Raw genomic sequence first — 18773 nt, 5'->3', positions numbered from 1 at the left:
CCCCTGTTAAGCGAGCTCGCTTAACCTAACCTGACCAGACCAAAACTTCAAATTTTTTAGACTGGTCAGGTCAACTTTATCCCTCCTCACAATTCTTAAAGAATATAATTAAACACTTTATAATAAATTCTAAATCGATTTAATAAAACTATAAAGATTAATTATTAGATTTTATTACTTTTAAAATTAATATATTTAAAGTAATTTTAATAAGTCTTTTAAAACTAGTTTAGAATTAGTTTAGGATTAATTTAGAACTAGTTTAAAACTAATTTAGAGGGTAATTAGAATTAATTATAGAATAAAGCTCTAAAAACTAAGTAAATTATATATTAAATAATATTATATAATCTATAATAAAATTAATTTAGAATCGATTTAGAATTAATTCTATATTTTTTAGAATATTGGTCAGGTCAGCTTAAGCGAACTCGCTTAAGCTCGCTTAACAGGGGGTTTGGTCAGCTCAAGTACAAGGGGTTTGGTCAGGTCACCTAATAACTAACTGTCGTTTATCTCACAGGCAACTCCTCCACTCCGTATCATGAATCGCACGTGGAGTGTGCCAGTACGGATGACGGACTCCCTACCATGCGTTCCGTACCTTGATGTCCTCGAATGCTATAACTAAGTTTTGGACCGGAGATATGATGTATATTGAAGCATCAAGACAGACAAAGATATAAACGAAGAGATCAATGATTGTTTTAACCTTGGTTTTAGTGCCACCCTAGCGTCGTGTATATCCTCCTTGCCTTCTTTCCTGTCCTCACCGCCAAGACCTTAATCAGCTACGGTTCCTTGGCCGGGCCCCATCGCATGACGCTTTTTCGGGGTTCCCACGAGCGTGTCCACATCCTTGATTGGCCAGTTCAATTCATCAGCTCTGCCCCTCCAAGAACCCTTATCGCGAGACCCTGCGCATCTCCTCTCTGTCACCCGCTGACGACATCACCAGCAAAAGGTTCGATCTTTTCTCGGAGGCACATTTGTTATCTGCATGCGCAACTTCTCACCGTGGTCAGATTTTTTTCTCGGTTTTGTGACCTTTTTTTTTTTTTTTTTTTTTTTTTTTTTTTTTTTTAGCTGCGCATCGTCCGATCCTACAAACGCCTAGCGACTTTTCCACTGCGAGATTAGGTAGTCGAGACGCGAAATAGAACGCTTCACCATGGAGATAACCGTGGACGACTTGCCGGGCCTGCTTGAGAATGACACGTCGGTTAAACTGGCCGGGATTGATGTCGATGGCATGCTGCGCGGCAAGCTCGTCTCCAAGAAAAAGTTCCTTTCCATCGCCCAGAGCGGCTTCGGTTTCTGCTCCGTCATTTTCGGCTGGGACATGCACGACATGACCTACTTGCAGGAGCTGAAGGTCAGCAACAAGGAGAACGGGTATAGAGACATCATTGCTGTGCCGGACCTCAGCAGCTTCCGGCGTATCCCCTGGGAGAACAACGTGCCATTCTTCCTGATCAATTTCTTCGATCCCGTTACCAAGGAGCCGGTGCCGGCATGCCCGCGGGGATTGCTCAAGACGCAGCTGGACAAGCTGGCAACCAAGGGCTTCGGCGCCATGGCCGGGGGTGAGTGACGGGGACGGGGATCAGATCGCCCTGTTACACCAGCGATCGGGACGAGCAGCTGACGCCGTCATGCCACAGCCGAGTACGAGTTCTACCAGTTCAAGACGCCGTTATCCAACGGCAAGCAATCCACCGCCGCATACCTCCAAGAGAACCCACCCCACTCGCTCCCGTCCTTGACCGAAGGCATGTTCGGCTACAGCCTGACGCGACCCGTCCACAACCAAGACTACTACTACGACATCTTCAACACGTGTCGGACATTCAAGTGCGACATCGAAGGGTGGCATACCGAGAGTGGCCCGGGCGTCTACGAGGCCGCGCTGGAGTTTGGTGAGCTCGGCCAGATGGCGGACCGGGCGAGCCTGTTCAAGTATGTCGTCAAGTCATTGGGGATCAAGCACGGCATCACGCCTTGCTTCATGGCCAAGCCCAAGCAGGGGCTCCCGGGCAACAGCGGGCACATGCACATCTCGCTGGTCGATGCGAACGGGAACAACCTGCTGTACCGCGGCGAGGCGGACCCGAACCCGCCCTACCCGGATGTAGCCTACCTCTCCGACCTGGGGCGGCACTTTCTAGCCGGCATCCTTGAGGGTCTCCCGGACGTCATGCCCATGGTGGCGCCCACGATCAACAGCTACAAGCGCCTGGTCGAGAACTTCTGGGCGCCCGTCACGGTCTCGTGGGGCCTGGAACACCGCGCCGCCTCGATCCGACTGATAGCCCCGCCGACCTCCAAGCCGGGGGCCACGCGGTTCGAGGTCCGCGTCCCGGGGGCGGACGCCAACCCCTATTACGTGCTGGCGGCCGTTCTGGCGCTGGGCTGGCGTGGCGTCGAGAAGAAGTTGGACTTCCCTTGCCCTCCCCTCGGCAAGGGCGAGGATGTGGGCGGCAGCTCGGATATGGGCGTCCGGCTGGCCAAGACGCTACGCGAGGCGAACGATAGGTTCATGCGCAAGGGCAGCATCGCGCGCGAGGTGTTTGGCGACGAGTTTGTGGACCACTTTGGCGGCACGAGGGCCCATGAGATTCGGCTGTGGGATGAGGCAGTGACAGACTGGTGAGCTCTCTCTCCTTCCCTCCCTCCTCTTTCCTCCCGCGCCCCCTTTTTCTCATCCCACTCTCTTCTCCCCTTTGGCTATGGAAGGAGGTAGCTAGAGGCAAGCTGACGCTCGTGGGAAAAAAAGGGAGATGAAGAGGTATATCGAAACGGTCTGAGTTTAAGCATCAGCGTTGGGCGTGGCTTGAGCGGTTGGAGGTGGCGATGTCTCACCAGCTCTTATGACCGCCAGCTCTTACGATACCCCATTTGAGGCATTGCATGACGGCGTTGAATGACGAGCATAGTCTTTGATCGGCATCACTTTCTATCCACGCAGTCTTGGGCTAAGATCGTGTGGACTTGGATGCCACTTGCACTCTAATTAGTGCACCCCTTCTCAAAATGCCCCATTGCTACATGAACTAGCCGGGGATCTCAACACTTCAGGAGAAGTTCTCCTAACCCCAGACGGCACAATCTAGACCCCTCTCATTCTCTCATTGTTCAAGGAAACCACGAATGGAATCTCCGGACTTCATATTCTCCCTGCCTCTCTTCACTCTTCGACATCCCCCCCTCAGGCAAGACGCTCTGCGCCTCTGTTTTTTTCCTCTGCTTTGTTGTCACTTCACTGCAATCCCTCCATAACTATTGGACAACTGCAAGTTAGAGGAAACGGGCGTCCTGGCGTTGATCGATCAAGTGCGATGCCCTGTCCCCAAGCCGCCGTGTCGACGCGGCGGTGTGTCGCCGATCGGGTGAGCGGGTACGTGATTCGCCCATTCTCCACCGCATCGTCCAGCAAGGTTCAGTCGGCAGTGGCTTCCGGTCGAAGTCGTTTCCTGGCGCGGATCTTGCGACATGCATACCTAGTCCAGCAGAGATCGCGTTGACAGCTGGCTGTGCGCCATCTGCACCACAACCGCGACCCATGACGGGAACATGCCCGTTCAGACGGGCGTGCTAGACCTATTAATGTATTATTATTATTATTAGTCCTACACCGCTATGCTAATAAGTATGCCGGAGCCTCTCTAGTTATATACAAAGGAAACCGTGCCTAATAGGCCGGATAAAAACCTCTGTCCCTCCTTTAATGCCTAATCTAGAATACTAATACACTATAAAGAAAAGGAGAAGTAGCTAGAATAGCCCTATAGAGGCCTTGCCTCCCGGTCTAGCCTCCTTACGAGGTGGTATTCCAGAAGCCTCCCTAGGTCTATTAGCTACTATAGAACCCTCCTTGCCAAACGATAGTTCCAGGCCCCTATACCCCGTAAAACGAGGTCTAGGTCCCTTTGTAACTGTATTTCCTAGGATTCCTACGTTCGGCTTCTTAGTAGGTTCGGGCACCAGATAACCAGGTGCTCTATAGTCTCCCTACCTTAGCTATAGGTATAGTAGGGGGTACTAACCCCTAGGACTTGAACCCTAAAAAGGAAGTCGTGGAGGCTAATAGCCCCTATATAGGCCTATACTAATAGGGAGCTCTAGGCCTTTGTTAGGCCCTGGTGCCTTTATAGGCCCTCCCCTGTGAAAACCAGATATAGGGGGTCCTTATCAGACATACGCTATATCCTCCTACCAGCTTAGTTAGCCCTCTAATAGTTGCTCTAACTAGCTACTATAGCTAGTTCTATAGCCTATAGCCTTCTTTATAGGGTCTATAGGGGGGGTTAACCCCCTCTATAGCCCTCCTAAACCTACTGCTAGACTATCGACCTTACTACCTCTAGGGCTATAGGCTTCGGCTCCTAGCCCGTTACCCTAGCCCTTCTCTTCCAGAACCTCTAGCTAAGCCTATTATAGGCTTATTAAATAAGAGCCCTTATAGGGACCTAGGAGGCCCCTAGACCTACCCTAGTCTATAAGAGCGGCCGGTCGAGTTTAGCTTTAAAGTTAGCTAGCCTCTTGTTAAGATAGAGGTCAAGGGGTAGTACCTAGGCTTCTGTCTCGAGGTATTAGATAGGGGTAGCCTTATAGGCCCTGGTAACTACTCAAAGGGCCTTGTATTAGGCCTTCGATAGTTCCCTAGTAGGGCCTTCTAGCTTACCCTCTGGCTTGGTAGGCTTATAGAAGTTCGAGGCCCTATAAGCTAGGGTGCTATAGATATACTTAGTATAGACCTTACGGGCCTATAGTAGGCTAGGGCCTTAGGTCTTTATAGCAAGCCTGGTTAGGGTAAACTCCTAGGTTTCTAGCTTCTTAGCTACCTATATATAGTAAGGGCCCTACTATAGCCTCTAGTCTAGCTAGACCCCTAGGAATCTAGCTAACTTCGACGGGGCTATAGTGGTAGTACCCCCTCTAGGCCGTAGGAGCTCTAGTAGTCACGACCACTATTTCCGGCCCCTGTTAAAGTAGATAAATTCGTACTTTTCCGGGGTAAAGGTTATACCCCGGGTCTTTACCTACTATAAGTAGGCCTTCTAAGCCCTCTATAGCTAACCATTATAGACCTCTTCGGCCCTCTTAAAGGCTAGAAGGTTAGTATTATCGGCAAAGCCTACTAAACTAACCATAGGGCTAGCCTAGTAAATAGCCTAGTAAAGGGAGGCTATATAGAGGATAAATAGTATAGGGGAGAGGGGTGACCCTTAGGGGACCCCGGCCCTAACTACTATATCCTCCGTTTCCTAGCCGTCGAAGTGAAGGATAGCTACCCTATCCCGTAGCTACTCCCTAACTTAGACTACTAACCACTTTGGGAAGCCCTGGCTCTGTAAAGTGGTTAGTAGCCGGGTATGGTTGACAGTGTCGAAAGCCCCTGAGATATCGAGCTATAGGAGGGAGGCAGCTGCCTTGTGCCTCTAAGCCTCCTGAACCTGGGCTGTAATAAGCCGAATAGCTAGTTCGGTAGACCTGTGTTCCCGGTTGCCCATCTGCTCGGCCGGGAGAAGCCTATAGGCCTCTGCGACGGCTATTACCTTCCGGGCGACTATAGCCTCTAGTACCTTGCCTACTGTTGGTAGGAGCGCTATAGGCCTATAGCCACCCGGGGTGAAGTAGGCCTGTGGGGAACCTATTAATGTATGTATTGTACTTGTCCACAAGCAGCGGAACACCGAGCGTTAAGGCTTTCCTCCAGTGCGGCTTCGCACGACACATTATTAAGAGGCATCACTTAAGAACGAGCGGCGACAGGGATCATGATAGAAGCAGCTGAGAGCGACTTCAGCCGGGGGGGGGGGGGGGGGGGGGGGGGCGGGGGCGCGGGGGATGGTGAGGTGCAGAGTCTGCCATGATCTTTCCCCATCCGGCCTTCGAGGTAGGGCTGCCGCAGATGGTAGGTAGGTAGGTGCAGAGGGCGACAGCTCGCCACGTCAGAGCCAAGGCATGCTTCCTCTGCAGCAGGCGGCATGGCAGGTATCCGAGACGACGCCGGGACGACAATCCCATAATCCGTGACAATGCTTACCCCCGCGACCAAGCCGTCTATTTCGGTTTTGGGAGTTGACTGCAACTCGAGGAAGGCAATAGCTAGCAGCTGGGGGCCCTGATTGGATTCCGAACGTCGACACTGGGGAGGGGCGGGAAGATTGAAAAAAGAAAGACTGTAATACCGCAGTGCGTGGCCCATTTGAATGCCGTTAGTCTAGATCTACCTCGGCGACGATCTAGATCTGTGGACCACTAATCGCATCACCACGGAGGGCTAATTATAGGTTGCGAGGAACCCCCGGAATCAACAGATCAGCATCCCTCTTACACCAACCTGGCTGGGTAAGGTAGATGTTACTTTCGGGGACGTCCGCAACGGCTAATTATGGACGGACTTCGGGACGTATTAGGTTGCCTTCTGTCAAGTGAGGATTATAACTACCAATGTGTGGACGTACATGCGTATTCAGCCTTTTGAGAAACGGCGAGGCCCGGACAGCAATACGACGCCGCGAGAAGAGGCATCCTGGTGGTATTATCACAATCCGTGTGGGCCTCTTTGTACTTCCCGTCTTGTCGGTAGCTCCCTCGCCGTGGCACGGATAATTACGCGTTTCTCTCTCGGGTTGAGAGCTCCCAAGACAGTAAATTCATCCCGCTGCCAAGCTTCGCATCCCCATCATCCCCCCCACGACCGAGCCTCACCAGCAGATACCAGCCTGTTGTTACAGACATCGTCGGTAGCTTTGACAACAAAGCGATTAACTAACACCGGCTGAGGCAATGGTAAGTGACGACGCTCTCTCTCTTTACCTCTCTGCTGTCGGAAGGGGGACTTCACCTCGCCCTATCATATCTTGTCTGCTCCGTTTCCGTTTCCCGTCTCCTCCATCCAATTTTTTTTTCCCACCTGGCCGTTCCTCCTCCTCTTCCTAAGTCACCATCTCCTTCTTCATCTTCTTCTGTCCTCCTTCCTCCAAAACAAAAAAGTGCCAGACCCAGCCAACGCTATTATCAAACTGACACGGTAATTAAACGTCCCAAATAGGTGTCCCCCACCGACCCCCTCCCGGCGATCCTATCCCAGGCACAGGTGAACCTGTCGAGCATCCTGCAGGCGCGCGCCCTGCACGCCTCGCGCGCCGCGGCCGTGACGGGCCGCCTGGCCGCCGTCGCCGCCCGCGCCGACCGGCTCCTCGCCGTCCTCGCCCTGCTCCAGGACTGCCCGCCCCTGCACACCCCTGCCGTCCGCGCCCGCGCGCACGATCTCATGCGCCTAGCCGCCGACCACGCCAGCGCCCTCATGGTCATGGCCGCGGACAGCATGCGGGGCGCCCGCGAGCGCGAGCGGGAGGAGGAGGAGCAGGAGCCGCGCGAGGAGGAGCTCCGGCACCTGGACGCGGTGCAGGCCTGGCTGGAGGGGTCCGCGCGGGAACTGGAAGGGCTGGTCAGGAGCGTGTACGTGGGCCTCGCGGGCGATGTCAAGGAAGGGTGGTGGGTGGAGACTGGGGAGCTCGTCGAGGTGGCGGGTAAAGTCAGAGAGGTGCTGGGGTGCGAGATGGTGCTTGTCGAGAACTTGAGGGATCGGCTGCGCGAAGGAACTGGTGAGTTGCCGTGGCCCAATAATAACTACCTAACATCGATGCCAGTTTTCTTCGGACGGTCGAGCGGGCGAGAGATGCTTGCTGAGACTGACGGCGGTCCTAATTATGGTTAATTAACAGATGAAATCATCCGGCTCGACGACGACAACGCGGCGGCTTTGGGGCTGCCACAAACGACCATTGCTAGGATTGAGCAGTGGCGGGCTGGGGTGAGCTGATAGGCGCATGTCGTCCTTTTTTTTTTTTTTCCTGTTCAGGGAAACTGGTTATTGAGCTATCCTAGAGCGGGAGGTGGTAGGTAGGTTCGACTTAAAGTTGCAGCATTGGCACGGCAACGGCATGAGGCGGCTCTCTGAATTCTTTTGCGTTCGTTTAAGACAGTACCCTCGGCACATGATAGATACTTGGGGCGTTTGTCTCGCATTAGAAGTCAACGGGAACTTGAAAGCAGTTGAACTTTCTGGTGACATCGTTGTACTTCTGCACATGGTTGCTTGAAGCCGTCCGGTTAGGACAATGGAGGGCGTGGGCTACAGAGGATTTCAATCCCACGGTTTCAGCAGTTACGTCGCACAGAGGACGTGCCGTGGGACGTAACATGGACATATACATTCAGTATGGAGTAGGCAGCCTGATACCAGCAAGATGCCGAGTTAACTGCTGCATGGCATACGCGAGGACGATCTCGCCATTGAATGAGACATAATTATGGGCTCATAGTAACTCGACTTTAAGCTCTTACCCAAGAGCCACTCCTGGCACTTTGCAACATGCTTTGGGTCATGCCCTTGGTCTGGTCTCCAATTTGACCAGAATCAATCATGAAACCTGTTACATTGCAAGACTCGAGTCTAAAAAAAGATTCGAACCGAGCCGAGTGACAAAATCCTGGATGTAACATAATCCCGAACAATGCAAAACACGAAGGAAAAGGCAGAAGAGAAAAGTTTTAAAGGTCCCCAAAAGGATGGATAATTAATTAACACGTAAACCTTGAATGTCGCTTGCGTCTGTGGCTTGAAGTTCCAAATTTGCCCAGGTGCGAAATCTTGCGGGAAAGGCAAGAAGAGCCCGCACATGCCACAACTTTAGCCTGATTATAGGCAACCACCGGGGCTGGTCCGAGGTTATCGATTCCATCGCCTTTGTTGGGGTTGCTGCCAATTGGACAGAACGAAACCGAGAGTATGGAGTGGAATCCGGAACCCACCGAAACGAACTACCTTCAACAAAGCCTGAAACCCCGCGGGGTGACGGGTTTGGTCCCCACCGCCCACCCCTCGCCCAGGCTCCATGGCCCCATCTTGACGGCGGATCAACTGCCGTCCCCTGTCGAACATGCCAAGCGGGGCATAGCCGGGGGATGAAGCTCATGGCAAAGGGTCAACTCTGCATTTCCCGAGCGAGCGAGCCGGCCTTCGGGCAATGGCAACCGAGCGGTTAAAGCAGCTTCGGTTGGCCCGATAGTTAATTGACGTTAAAATTCCGAGTGGGCGCCCTGGACGCTACACCACTTGCAGAGTGTTGTTCGGTTGCTGCGTTGTCATCTCCAATTGTCTGGCCATCTTCGAACTGAGGGCAGTCTGAGTTCTGCTGAGAATTCCATTACGCATAGCTATCAGTGGGTTCTACAAAGGACAGCAATAATTTCCAAACCACTTCCATAGCGCTTTCCGTCGCTGCCCACAATGGCCCCCGCAGTGGGAAAGGCCTATGCGGGGTCGCCAGCGGGCAACATGCCCGTCACCGACGTCTTCTCGTTCGCCTTTAGCCAACCCTTTCAGAGAGCCAGCGATTTTGTGCCCCGCGAACACGCGCTGCCGCCGATCGAAGAGCAGCGGCCAATCTTTGTCGACAACAAGTCGGGTACGTGCAGGGTGCAAAAATGCAGGGTGCATTGGTGCATTGATTGTCCGAACCAAAAAAAAAAAAAAGAGAAAAAGAGAAAAAGAAAATATGCAACACAATTGAATCGAGACACTGACGCTGTCCAACCATACGGAGAAACATGATTAAAAAACAGACCGCGCGCTCACCTTCGGCCAGATCTCGCAGGATGCGCTCGCCGTGGCCGTCGGGTTGCGGCGCCTGGGCCTCGACCCGAACGATATCGTCAAGCTGCCGCCGACGCCGTCATGCCCCGCGGGCCCCGAGATTGCCCCCGTCGTGCTGATCCAGTTGCCCAACTGCCTGCCTTTCGCTCCGATCCTGTTCGGCACCCTCGCGTCGGGCATGACGGCCACCCTCGTCTCGCCCGCCCTGACCGCCGCTGAGATCGCATGGATCCTGCAGAACGCCCGCCCGCGCGCCATCATCACCGCCACCGCCTGCCTCGCTGCCATGAAAGAGGCCCTCTCCAAACAGGCCGAAGCCTCTTTCTTCTCCACCGTTCCCATCTTCACCGTCGACACCGCCGCCGACACCTACCCCGAAGCACGGCCAACGCCGCCGCCGCCCTCCGACTGGCGCGCCCTGCTCTCCCCGAAACCCCCTTCGGTCTATTCCCCAACCTTCCCAGCCTCCAGCGCCCCGGCCCGCACCGCCGTGATCCTCTGGTCCTCGGGCACATCAGGCCGCTCCAAGGGCGTGCTGCTCTCGCACCACGCCCTCAACTTCTCTCTGGCCTCGCTCTGGCACGACGCCGACTACTACGGCGCCCGGCCGCAGCGGCAGGTCTGGCTCGGCTACGTGCCCTTCTATCACGTCTTTGGGCTGTGCAACGTCTTCTTACTGGCCGTCGCCGCGGGTGCCACCGTGTACACGATGCCGAGCTTCCACCTCGAGACGGTGCTGCGCGCCATCCGCGACCGCGGCGTCACGTACCTGCACATGGCGCCGCCCGTCGCCGTCATGCTGGCCAAGGCGGCCGTCGTCGAGCCCTACGCCCGCGGCGGCGGCTTCCGCACCGTCGTCGCCGGCGTCACGGGCGGCGCCCCGCTCGGGCACGAGGTCGTCGAGAAGGTCTACCGGCGGTGCGGCTTCCGCGTCCGGCTGGGCTACGGCCTGAGCGAGACGTGCAGCACCGCGCTGCAGCGGGGCGTCGGCGAGCGCGAGATGCGCGAGCAGGCCGGCGACACGGGGCGGCCCCACTGGGGGGTCGAGGTGCTCATTGCTGGCAGCGGCGAGGGTGCGTACGCGAGGCGGCCGGGCGAGAAGACGGCCGCCGCCCCGGTGGACGTGGAGGGGGAGGTGCTGGTGCGGGCGGCCGGGCTGCTGTCGGCGTACCTGCCCGTCGGCGTCTTCTCCTCCTCCTCCGGCGGGACGGCCAAGCCGGACATGTCGGCGACGGAGGACGCCCTGACGGCCGACGGGTGGTTCCGGACAGGCGACGTGGGTGCGCTCGGTCCCCACGGCCGGCTGCGCATCACGGACCGGCTCAAGGAGCTCATCAAGGTGCGCGCGTACCAGGTGGCGCCGGCCGAGCTCGAGGCGGTGCTGTGCAGCAGCGAGGCCGTCGCCGACGCCGGCGTCATCGGCGTCTACGACGAGAGCGAGGCGACCGAGTGGCCGCGCGCCTTCGTGGTGCCCCGCGCCGGCCGCGAGAACATGTCGCGCGCCGACCTGGAGAAGCTGGCTGGCGAGCTCAAGGCGCTGGTCGAGAAGCGGACGGCAAAGTACAAGTGGCTTGTCGGCGGCATTGTCTTTGTCAACCAAATTCCCAAGAGCCCGAGCGGCAAGATCCTGAGGCGGGTGCTGAAGAACGGCGGGCCCGAGACCAAGGGCGTCGAGGTGAAGCTGTACGAGAAGAAGAAGCGGGATTCCAAGCTGTAATTAAGGCGAGTGAGGACGTGGGGATGCATAATAATTATAGTTATTTACCTTGGGTACCTTTGTCTCGGAATGAAAGAAATAAAATCTCGAAACACGTAGGTTTCAAATGTACACATGGATACACGTCTTGTTACATTGTCTCCTTCACTCTTTCTTCTGCTTTTTCCTCTTCTTCTTTTGCCCTGTGCTTACTGCTGCAGCTCGCGCCAGAGAGTCAGTCCGTTTGTTAATATCTAATTAACTCTCTTCGTCTTACATTCCCAGAAGAGGGAGACGCTGCAAAGTCCACCCATAACGTCAATCGAGCTGCTGATTATAATTACTACGCTTCTGCTTGCCTCTCCGGTCAGAAACGCCCCGAGCTCCTTGTCGGCCCCCACCCCGCGTTGCATTTCCTTTTACCTCGGCCGGGTCAGGGGTTTCACCCGGAATCCCTAGGGTTATAGCTCTCCACCAATCCCGTATACAATCCGTCTGCGGGGCAGACAATCTACATGGCGGCGATTCTCTCTTGCACAAATTCGCCGACTCTGGACGAGAGCGTGCTCTTGGACCGGGGAAGTGGCAAAGAGGCCGTTCCCTCCCCCCCTTTTCCCGGGGGGATCGCCAGAGATGCTCCTTTAGCGGAATGTCTTTCTCCGCAACAAAACAATGTGACCTTCTCTTGCAGCTTACAGAGTAGACATCGGCCGAGGGATGCTCGGCGCTAGACTAGCCCGACCAACCGCCATATCCTTAACCAGGTCTTGTGTGTATTACTACAGTTCGACTGCCTTGAGCGAGCCCGACCCGGATTCGCGACCGTGTGTCTCTCTGCCGACATATTAAGACACGTACTGTGCCTTGGCTACCGGGACCATGTTACCACTCTCGCTTCACTGTCCTCCGAGGTGTTGGACGTTTGTGTCATACACTGCAGCTATTATCTGACACCGCCCGGCTCACACCTATAATTAATACTAACAACACACCCCTGTCTTTCTCAGCCCCTGACGTCACGAAGGGGACAACAACAACAATAACAACAACAGCAACCACAACCAACACCATGAAGATGCCGCTCGCCACCGGCCTCGCTTCGGCCTTGCTTGCCGTGTCGGCGACCGCCGCCCCGACTCCGGCCTCTCGGCAGTGCAAGCCGGCTGCCTTCTTCCTCGCGGGCGACTCGACGACGGCCGTCAATGGCGGCTGGGGCGACGGCTTCGTTGCTCTCCTGCGGAACGGGGCCATCGGTCAGAACAAGGGCCACAGCGGCGCCACGACGGCGTCGTTCGTCGCCGGCGGCGACTGGGCCAGCGTCCTCGACCTGGTCGAGAGCAACAAGGCCGGCGGATACGACTGCTACGTGACGATCCAGTTCGGCCACAATGACCAGGTATGATTAATTACCTACTCAACCCAATCCCGCCGTCCCCGTCTTCGACCCTAGGGGTTGTTGCCAGACGCGTGCGGGATCCGTCATGCTCACGTACCGGAAACCCACCACCACACCCCACCCACCCTAGAAATCCACCTCGGGCATCAGCATCTCGCAGTTCCAGACCAACCTCGAGAACATGGCGCGGGACGTCGAGCGGGCAGGGGGCACGCCCGTGATCCTGACGTCGCTGACGCGGCGCACCTTCACCAACGGCGTGCTCGACGACAGCCTGGCCGACGTGTCCGAGGCGGCCCGGAAGGCGGCGGCGGCCGCCGAGGGCGTCGCCCTGCTCGACCTCAACGCCGCCTCGCGCGCGTACGTCCAGGCCGTCGGCCAGCAGGCCGCCGACCGCTATAACCTCGCCGACGGCGACCGCACCCACGTCAACCCCCACGGCGAGGCCGTCTTTGCCCGCATCGTCGCCGACCTCGTCGTCGGCTGGAAGCGCGAGCTCTCCGAATACATCACGCCGGACCCGGAAATGTCGGACAGCATCGCCCGGGGAGAGTATGTCTGAGGCTACCGGTAGGTTGGCAGTTATGTGCATATGTGTCGGAAGCTGTGGAGCTTCCAAGCGTATTAGCCACATACATGCCACAGCGTATGAGGCGTCGTTGTCAACGCATTAGCCAGTCCCTTTGTCTATAAATACCACTCTTTTTGTCTCCTTTGTAGATAGTTCAACAAGGCACTCTTTTCCTTCCGTATAGCCACCCACTACAGACTGCTTTCAATGCTCCCGGAGCTCCCACTATATTCGGCAGTTATGAGCCCGGCACCTTGACTACTTCTCTGCCGACGTATCTTCAATATCAGTAGTAGCTTCTTCCTCTATTACGAACACTCATACCCTGCTTCCATACGCATTCGACGACGCGTCTATCATATCCGAGATCCCAGTCGAGACTTCCACGCGCCTCATAGGGCCTAGTTCCTAGAACTCGTAGTATATTAAACTACAGTCGTAGGCTAAATTCGCTAGTATATAGGTATTTGTCGACCCTAACGGCGACCACGAGCCAGATCTGGAAGTTCCTAAGCGCCCGACTCGTGAATAAGCTAGGTATAACCTTATCTTGGCGACTTAGGAACAACTCTAGGAAGGAGGATTGTTGCCCTTGATATCTAGAGACTTGATACCTTTAGACGTAGCTGTCGTGGTAGAATTCGCGTGGCTAGAAGACTCCTTCTATAAGAATATCGTGTATACCTTAGACATTGGTAAGTAGATAGGATAGCTATAACGCTAGCTAGTATATACTATGGATCCTAAGCTCTATAAAGCTATAAAAGCGTATAGGAAGAAGGATATTAATCTTATTAGGGGGATTATATAGGTGCTTCATACTATACTTATACTATCTATTATAACGCTTTATATAATAGTTATAGTATAATATATAGCTAGTCTTAATATAGCTAAGTGTTTAGGAGTTAATCTATAGTACTAGATTTGTGACTTTAATGTCGCCTTCTAGCAAGCTATCTAATATAATATCCTAGAAGTATAGGGTATATAAGGACTTTATACCTTTCTTAATACTATCGCTATATATATCTTACTAGGGTTATATCGTTTCTCTAACTAACCTACCCTGCCTAGAATCTTTGTAAATACCCTACCAAAACATATAAAACTACCATCGCTAGAAAGCTCTCGAAAAATGCTATCTAACGGTACCACTTTCAACCGTACGCGAGCCGTTGTAGGTGTATAACAGGCATCGCAAGCGTAGGAACCGGACCCGACCGTAACCGACCGTACCTCGCACACCCATCAAAATTTTCACCATATAGACCACCTAGCGCCCCTAAACGTAACGTTGATTTAAAGCCTACTACCAAGCTACCAAGTAGGGAGGCCTATAGCTTCGAACCAATTATAGGGGGGCCTACTATAGGCCTACCCTGCCCTAGATATCAAGGAGCTAAGGGGCCTTGTCGCGTAACTAGTTAACCTCATACCAAGCCCTAAGTAGGGCAGAGCACAGGATCTTGCTAATAGGCTCTTATAGGGCCTTACGACTACTATTATAGGCCCTATTCTGAACCTATAGGAACTTGTAGCCAAGGAAGTTAAAAAGGGGCTTAAAGAAGCCCTTAAAGCTACTCCCTGCCCTACCTAGGCGCAGGTAGCTATAGGGCTACAATAGGGGGTAATAGGCCCCTAAGGAAGCCTGCTATCAGCTAAGGTAGTACCATTATAGGCCTTGTAAGAGGTCACGATATAGAACGTGAGCCTACGGAAGGACCTTAAAGCCTAAACCCTAGCCGAGATAGTCTAAGTAGTTAACGGTACTTCTAGCTACTAGGGAGCTGTCGCGGCTAGGAAGCTCCTAAGCGGAGATATAGTAGTAGTCTTTAAGGATAAGGCTACTAAGGATTAGTATTTAGCTAATAAGCGATAGGTAGTTACAGCCTTTAGAGAGGAGGCTAGGGAGGTTAGTAAGGCCTATATAGTCCTAGCTAAAGGAGTCTAGAAGGAGGAGCTATAGGGGGTTAGTAAACAAGACTTCAAGGGGACTATAGGCCTATAATCGATCAAAATGGTCAAGTTTAGGCTGCCGAAGAGCCTGTAAAGGAAGTGGGCTATGGTACTCCTAGGCTTATAGGACCTTGAAGAGGCCTAGAAAGCCTATAACGAAGGTATAGTCCAAGATACCTAGGTACTAGACTACAAGCCTTACTAGGATACTCTAGAGCTAAGGTAGTACTATAGGTATTAAAGCTTTAGCTATACCTAATGGTATTACTAGTAGCTAGCCTATTATAGCTATTATAGCGTAAAGGCCTATAGTAAGGGAGGGAAGACTAGGGAGGCCTAGTACCCTACCTATTCTAGCTAACTCCCTTATAGGTATATAGCCTATAGGGGCCCCTATACCGCCTAATATAAGGGCTGCCTAAAGAAAGTCGAAGCCTAGGAGAGGGCTAGAGAAGCCTACTAATATAGACCTTAGACCTTCCAACCACTAGAGTAACTATACTAGAAGGTTGCCTTCGAGTTTAGTAGCTAGCCGGAAGACGACAACTACTACTAAACCGGGGCTAAATGCCCCTATAGGAGGCCTACCCTAGCCTAACAGGCGGCTAGGAGTGCCTTGTTTGATACCCGATAGACCTATATCTCCTTTCTATAGTCTAGAGCCCCCTCCCTCTTATAACTAGTTAAGGGGGCAATAGCTATAGAGCCTACTACTACTATACCTTTATCCTTTACTCCGGCTACCTTAAATACAAATTAAGGTCCTTTAGTAAAATACCTAAGGTAATAAATAGGCCCTCAAGGTCTTACTAGAGGAGGCTAAATATAATCTACTAGCTATCTAGGAACTATAGATTAACTAGTTTATAGGATTAATATACTACCCCTAGGCTTTGAAATACTACCTAGTCTATAAGCCTAAGGGCAAGGTAGCTATTCTAGTGGCTAAACGGTTCCTGGTTAGCTAGTAGGACTATTTAGCAGAGGAGAACTAGTATAGGGTAACCTTTCTGACCCTAGGAGAGAGGGGGTTTGAACTCTAGTTAGTCTATAATAGCAAGGGTAAACAAGCCCTCTTATAGGACCTACTAGCCCTACCTCGGCTAACCTACCCCTTAGTTCTTATAGGAGACTTCAACCTTTACTACCTGGTCTAGGACCTATTTAACAGGCTTAGCCTAGGGGCTAGGGACCTCCTTAGCCTTATAGACTAATAGGACCTTAACCTACGAACGCTATATAGCTAGGTTACTAGGGCCCTCTAAGGGGACTAACGTAGTCGGCCTTCTATAATAGACCTACTCTAGGCCTCGGCTAGGCTAGAGGCAACCTATAGGGATATTATAGAACATAGGAAATCCGACCACTACCTATAGGCCCTAAATCTCTCCCTCTAGGGGACTAATAGGCCTGTACCGGCTAGTAAAGGGTAGGACTAGAAGAGCCTAGACGAGGAGGTCATATAGGCCAAGGTAGCCTACCTCCTATTCTAGCTTAGTAGGTAGGTATCGGCCCTAGCTAGGCCTATCTTCTAGGGCCTAGAGGGGCTTTTACAGGCCTTCGACAGGCTTATAGAGGCCCTTAAGGAAATAGCTATAGTCTCGGCTCTAGTAAAGAAGGCTAGTATAGGGGGTAAACGAGCCTAATAGTAGACAAAGGAGGTTTAGGAGGCCTAGAAGAGGGCTAAGGAGGTAGAGAGGGCTTATAAGGGTACCCTAAACCCCTATATATAGAAGGCACTTCGGTAGGCCCTATAGGACTAGGCTAAGACTATTATAGCTGTAAAGACTAAGAGCTAGAGAGCTATATTATAGGAGGTAACTAACCGGCTAGACCTATTATAAAGACTAGAGCGGTAGGTAAGGCTATAAAGCTACCTACTAGTTAACCCTCTAAAGCTCCTAGCCTTTAAAGGAGGGCTTATAACCTATTAATAGAAGGCTAGGGCCCTAGTTAATAAGTTCTTTCCAAACCCGGAAGTAGACCTATCAGATATTAACGACCCGGATCTAAATAACTGCTAGGAGCCGAAGTTCGAAATAAGCTAGGAGGTTACGGTAGGCGAAGTTAGGGCAATACTAGCTAGGGCGGCCCTATAGAAGGCCCTAGGGGAGGACCTCCTCCCTATAGGCCTACTAAAGGCCTATAGGTAGCTGCTCTACTAGATACTAGCTAAACTAGCCTTAGAGAGCCTATAGCTCGGCTATTTCCTAGCCTAGTTTAAAAGGGCTAAGATAATAGTCCTATGTAAGCCTAGCAAACCCCTATAGGCCTACTTTACCCTAGGTAGCTATAGGCCTATAGCGCTCCTACTAATAGTAGGCAAGGTACTAGAGGCTATAGTTACCCGGAAGGTAACGGCTATTATAGAGGCCTATAGGCTTCTCCTAGCTAAGTAGATAGGTAACCAGGAATATAGGTCTACCGAATTAGCTATTCGGCTTATTATAGCCTAGGTCTAGGAGGCTTAGAGGTATAAGGTAGCTACCTCCCTCCTATAGCTTAATATCTTAGGGGCTTTCGACACTATTAACTATATCTAGCTACTAGCTACTCTATAGAGCTAGGGCTTCCCGAAGTGGTTAGTGGTTTAGGTTAGGGAGTAGTTATAGGACAGGGTAACTATTCTTCACTTCGATAGCTAGGAAACAGAGGATATAGTGGTAAGGGCTAGGGTCCCCTAGGGGTTACCCCTCTCCCCTATACTATTTATCCTCTATATAGCCTCCCTCTACTAGGCTATTTGCTAGGCTAGCCCTATGGTTAGTTTGGTAGGCTTTGCTAATAATACTAACCTTTTAGCCTTTAGGAGGGCCAAGGAGGTCTATAACGATTAGCTATAGAGGGCTTAGAAGGCCTACCTATAGTAGGTAAGGACCTAGGATATAGCCTTTGCCCTAGAAAAGTACAAACTTATCTACTTTAATAGGGGCTAGAAATAGTAGTTATGACCGCTAGAGCTCCTATAGTCTAGGGGGGGTACTATTACTATAGCCCTATCGAAGTCGGCTAGATTCCTAGGGGTCTAGCTAGACTAGAGGCTATAATAAGGCCCCTACTATATAAAGGTAGCTAAGAAGCTAGAAACCTAGGAGTTTGCCCTAACTAGGCTTGCTACAAAGACCTAGGGCCCTGGCCTATTATAGGCCTACAAGGTCTATACCAAGTATATCTATAGCGCCCTAGCTTATAGGGCCTTAAACTTCTATAAGCCTACTAAGCCAGGGGGTAAGCTAGAAGGCCCTACTAGGGAACTATCGAAGGCCTAATATAAGGCCTTTCGAGTAGTTACTAAGGCCTATAAGGCTACCCCTATCTAATGCCTCGAGATAGAAGCCTAGGTACTACCCCTCGACCTCTATCTTAATAAGAGGCTAGCTAACTTTAAAGCTAAACTCGACCAGCTACTCTTATAGACTAGGGTAGGTCTAGGGGCCTCCCGGGTCCCTATAAGGGCTATTATCTAATAAGCCTATAATAG

At 52.4% G+C, this 18773-nt stretch overlaps 4 protein-coding genes across 4 annotated transcripts; all 4 read left to right on the top strand.

Annotated features, from left to right (window-relative positions):
* Positions 1-1171: 1171 nt before the first annotated feature.
* On the top strand, positions 1172-3221 carry P884DRAFT_287921 (uncharacterized protein; the record flags this gene model as incomplete). Its single annotated transcript, XM_069443908.1, has 3 exons — positions 1172-1586; positions 1665-2649; positions 2777-3221. The coding sequence occupies 3 exons, from the start codon at positions 1172-1174 to the stop codon at positions 2805-2807; spliced, it is 1431 nt and encodes a 476-aa protein (XP_069293761.1). The 3' UTR covers positions 2808-3221.
* Positions 3222-7060: 3839 nt separating this feature from the next.
* P884DRAFT_317783 (uncharacterized protein) lies at positions 7061-8103 on the top strand (the record flags this gene model as incomplete). Its single annotated transcript, XM_069445324.1, has 2 exons — positions 7061-7616; positions 7737-8103. Coding segments are annotated over 2 exons (654 nt in total), but the record flags the coding sequence as incomplete, so codon positions are not given.
* Positions 8104-9020: 917 nt separating this feature from the next.
* On the top strand, positions 9021-11579 carry P884DRAFT_232015 (uncharacterized protein). Its single transcript, XM_069439837.1, has 2 exons — positions 9021-9482; positions 9640-11579. The coding sequence occupies exons 1-2, from the start codon at positions 9305-9307 to the stop codon at positions 11385-11387; spliced, it is 1926 nt and encodes a 641-aa protein (XP_069293759.1). The 5' UTR covers positions 9021-9304; the 3' UTR covers positions 11388-11579.
* Positions 11580-12441: 862 nt separating this feature from the next.
* Positions 12442-13324, top strand: P884DRAFT_211421 (SGNH hydrolase-type esterase domain-containing protein; the record flags this gene model as incomplete). Its single annotated transcript, XM_069439087.1, has 2 exons — positions 12442-12762; positions 12893-13324. The coding sequence occupies 2 exons, from the start codon at positions 12442-12444 to the stop codon at positions 13322-13324; spliced, it is 753 nt and encodes a 250-aa protein (XP_069293758.1).
* Positions 13325-18773: the final 5449 nt, after the last annotated feature.

Source organism: Thermothelomyces heterothallicus (genome assembly GCF_042370625.1).
Source record: "Thermothelomyces heterothallicus CBS 202.75 unplaced genomic scaffold P884_scaffold_36, whole genome shotgun sequence".
Classification (NCBI taxonomy): Eukaryota; Fungi; Ascomycota; class Sordariomycetes; order Sordariales; family Chaetomiaceae; genus Thermothelomyces; species Thermothelomyces heterothallicus.
Note: the sequence above shows the minus strand (reverse complement) of the source record. Positions and strands in the feature narration are given on the sequence as shown.

Excerpts from the sequence above, each read along its gene's own strand:
- P884DRAFT_232015 (XM_069439837.1), top strand. The coding sequence starts at position 9,305 with ATGGCCCCCGCAGTGGGAAAGGCCTATGCGGGGTCGCCAGCGGGCAAC. Across the intron at positions 9,483-9,639 it reads CTTTGTCGACAACAAGTCGG|ACCGCGCGCTCACCTTCGGC; the intron begins GTACGTGCAGGG and ends ATTAAAAAACAG.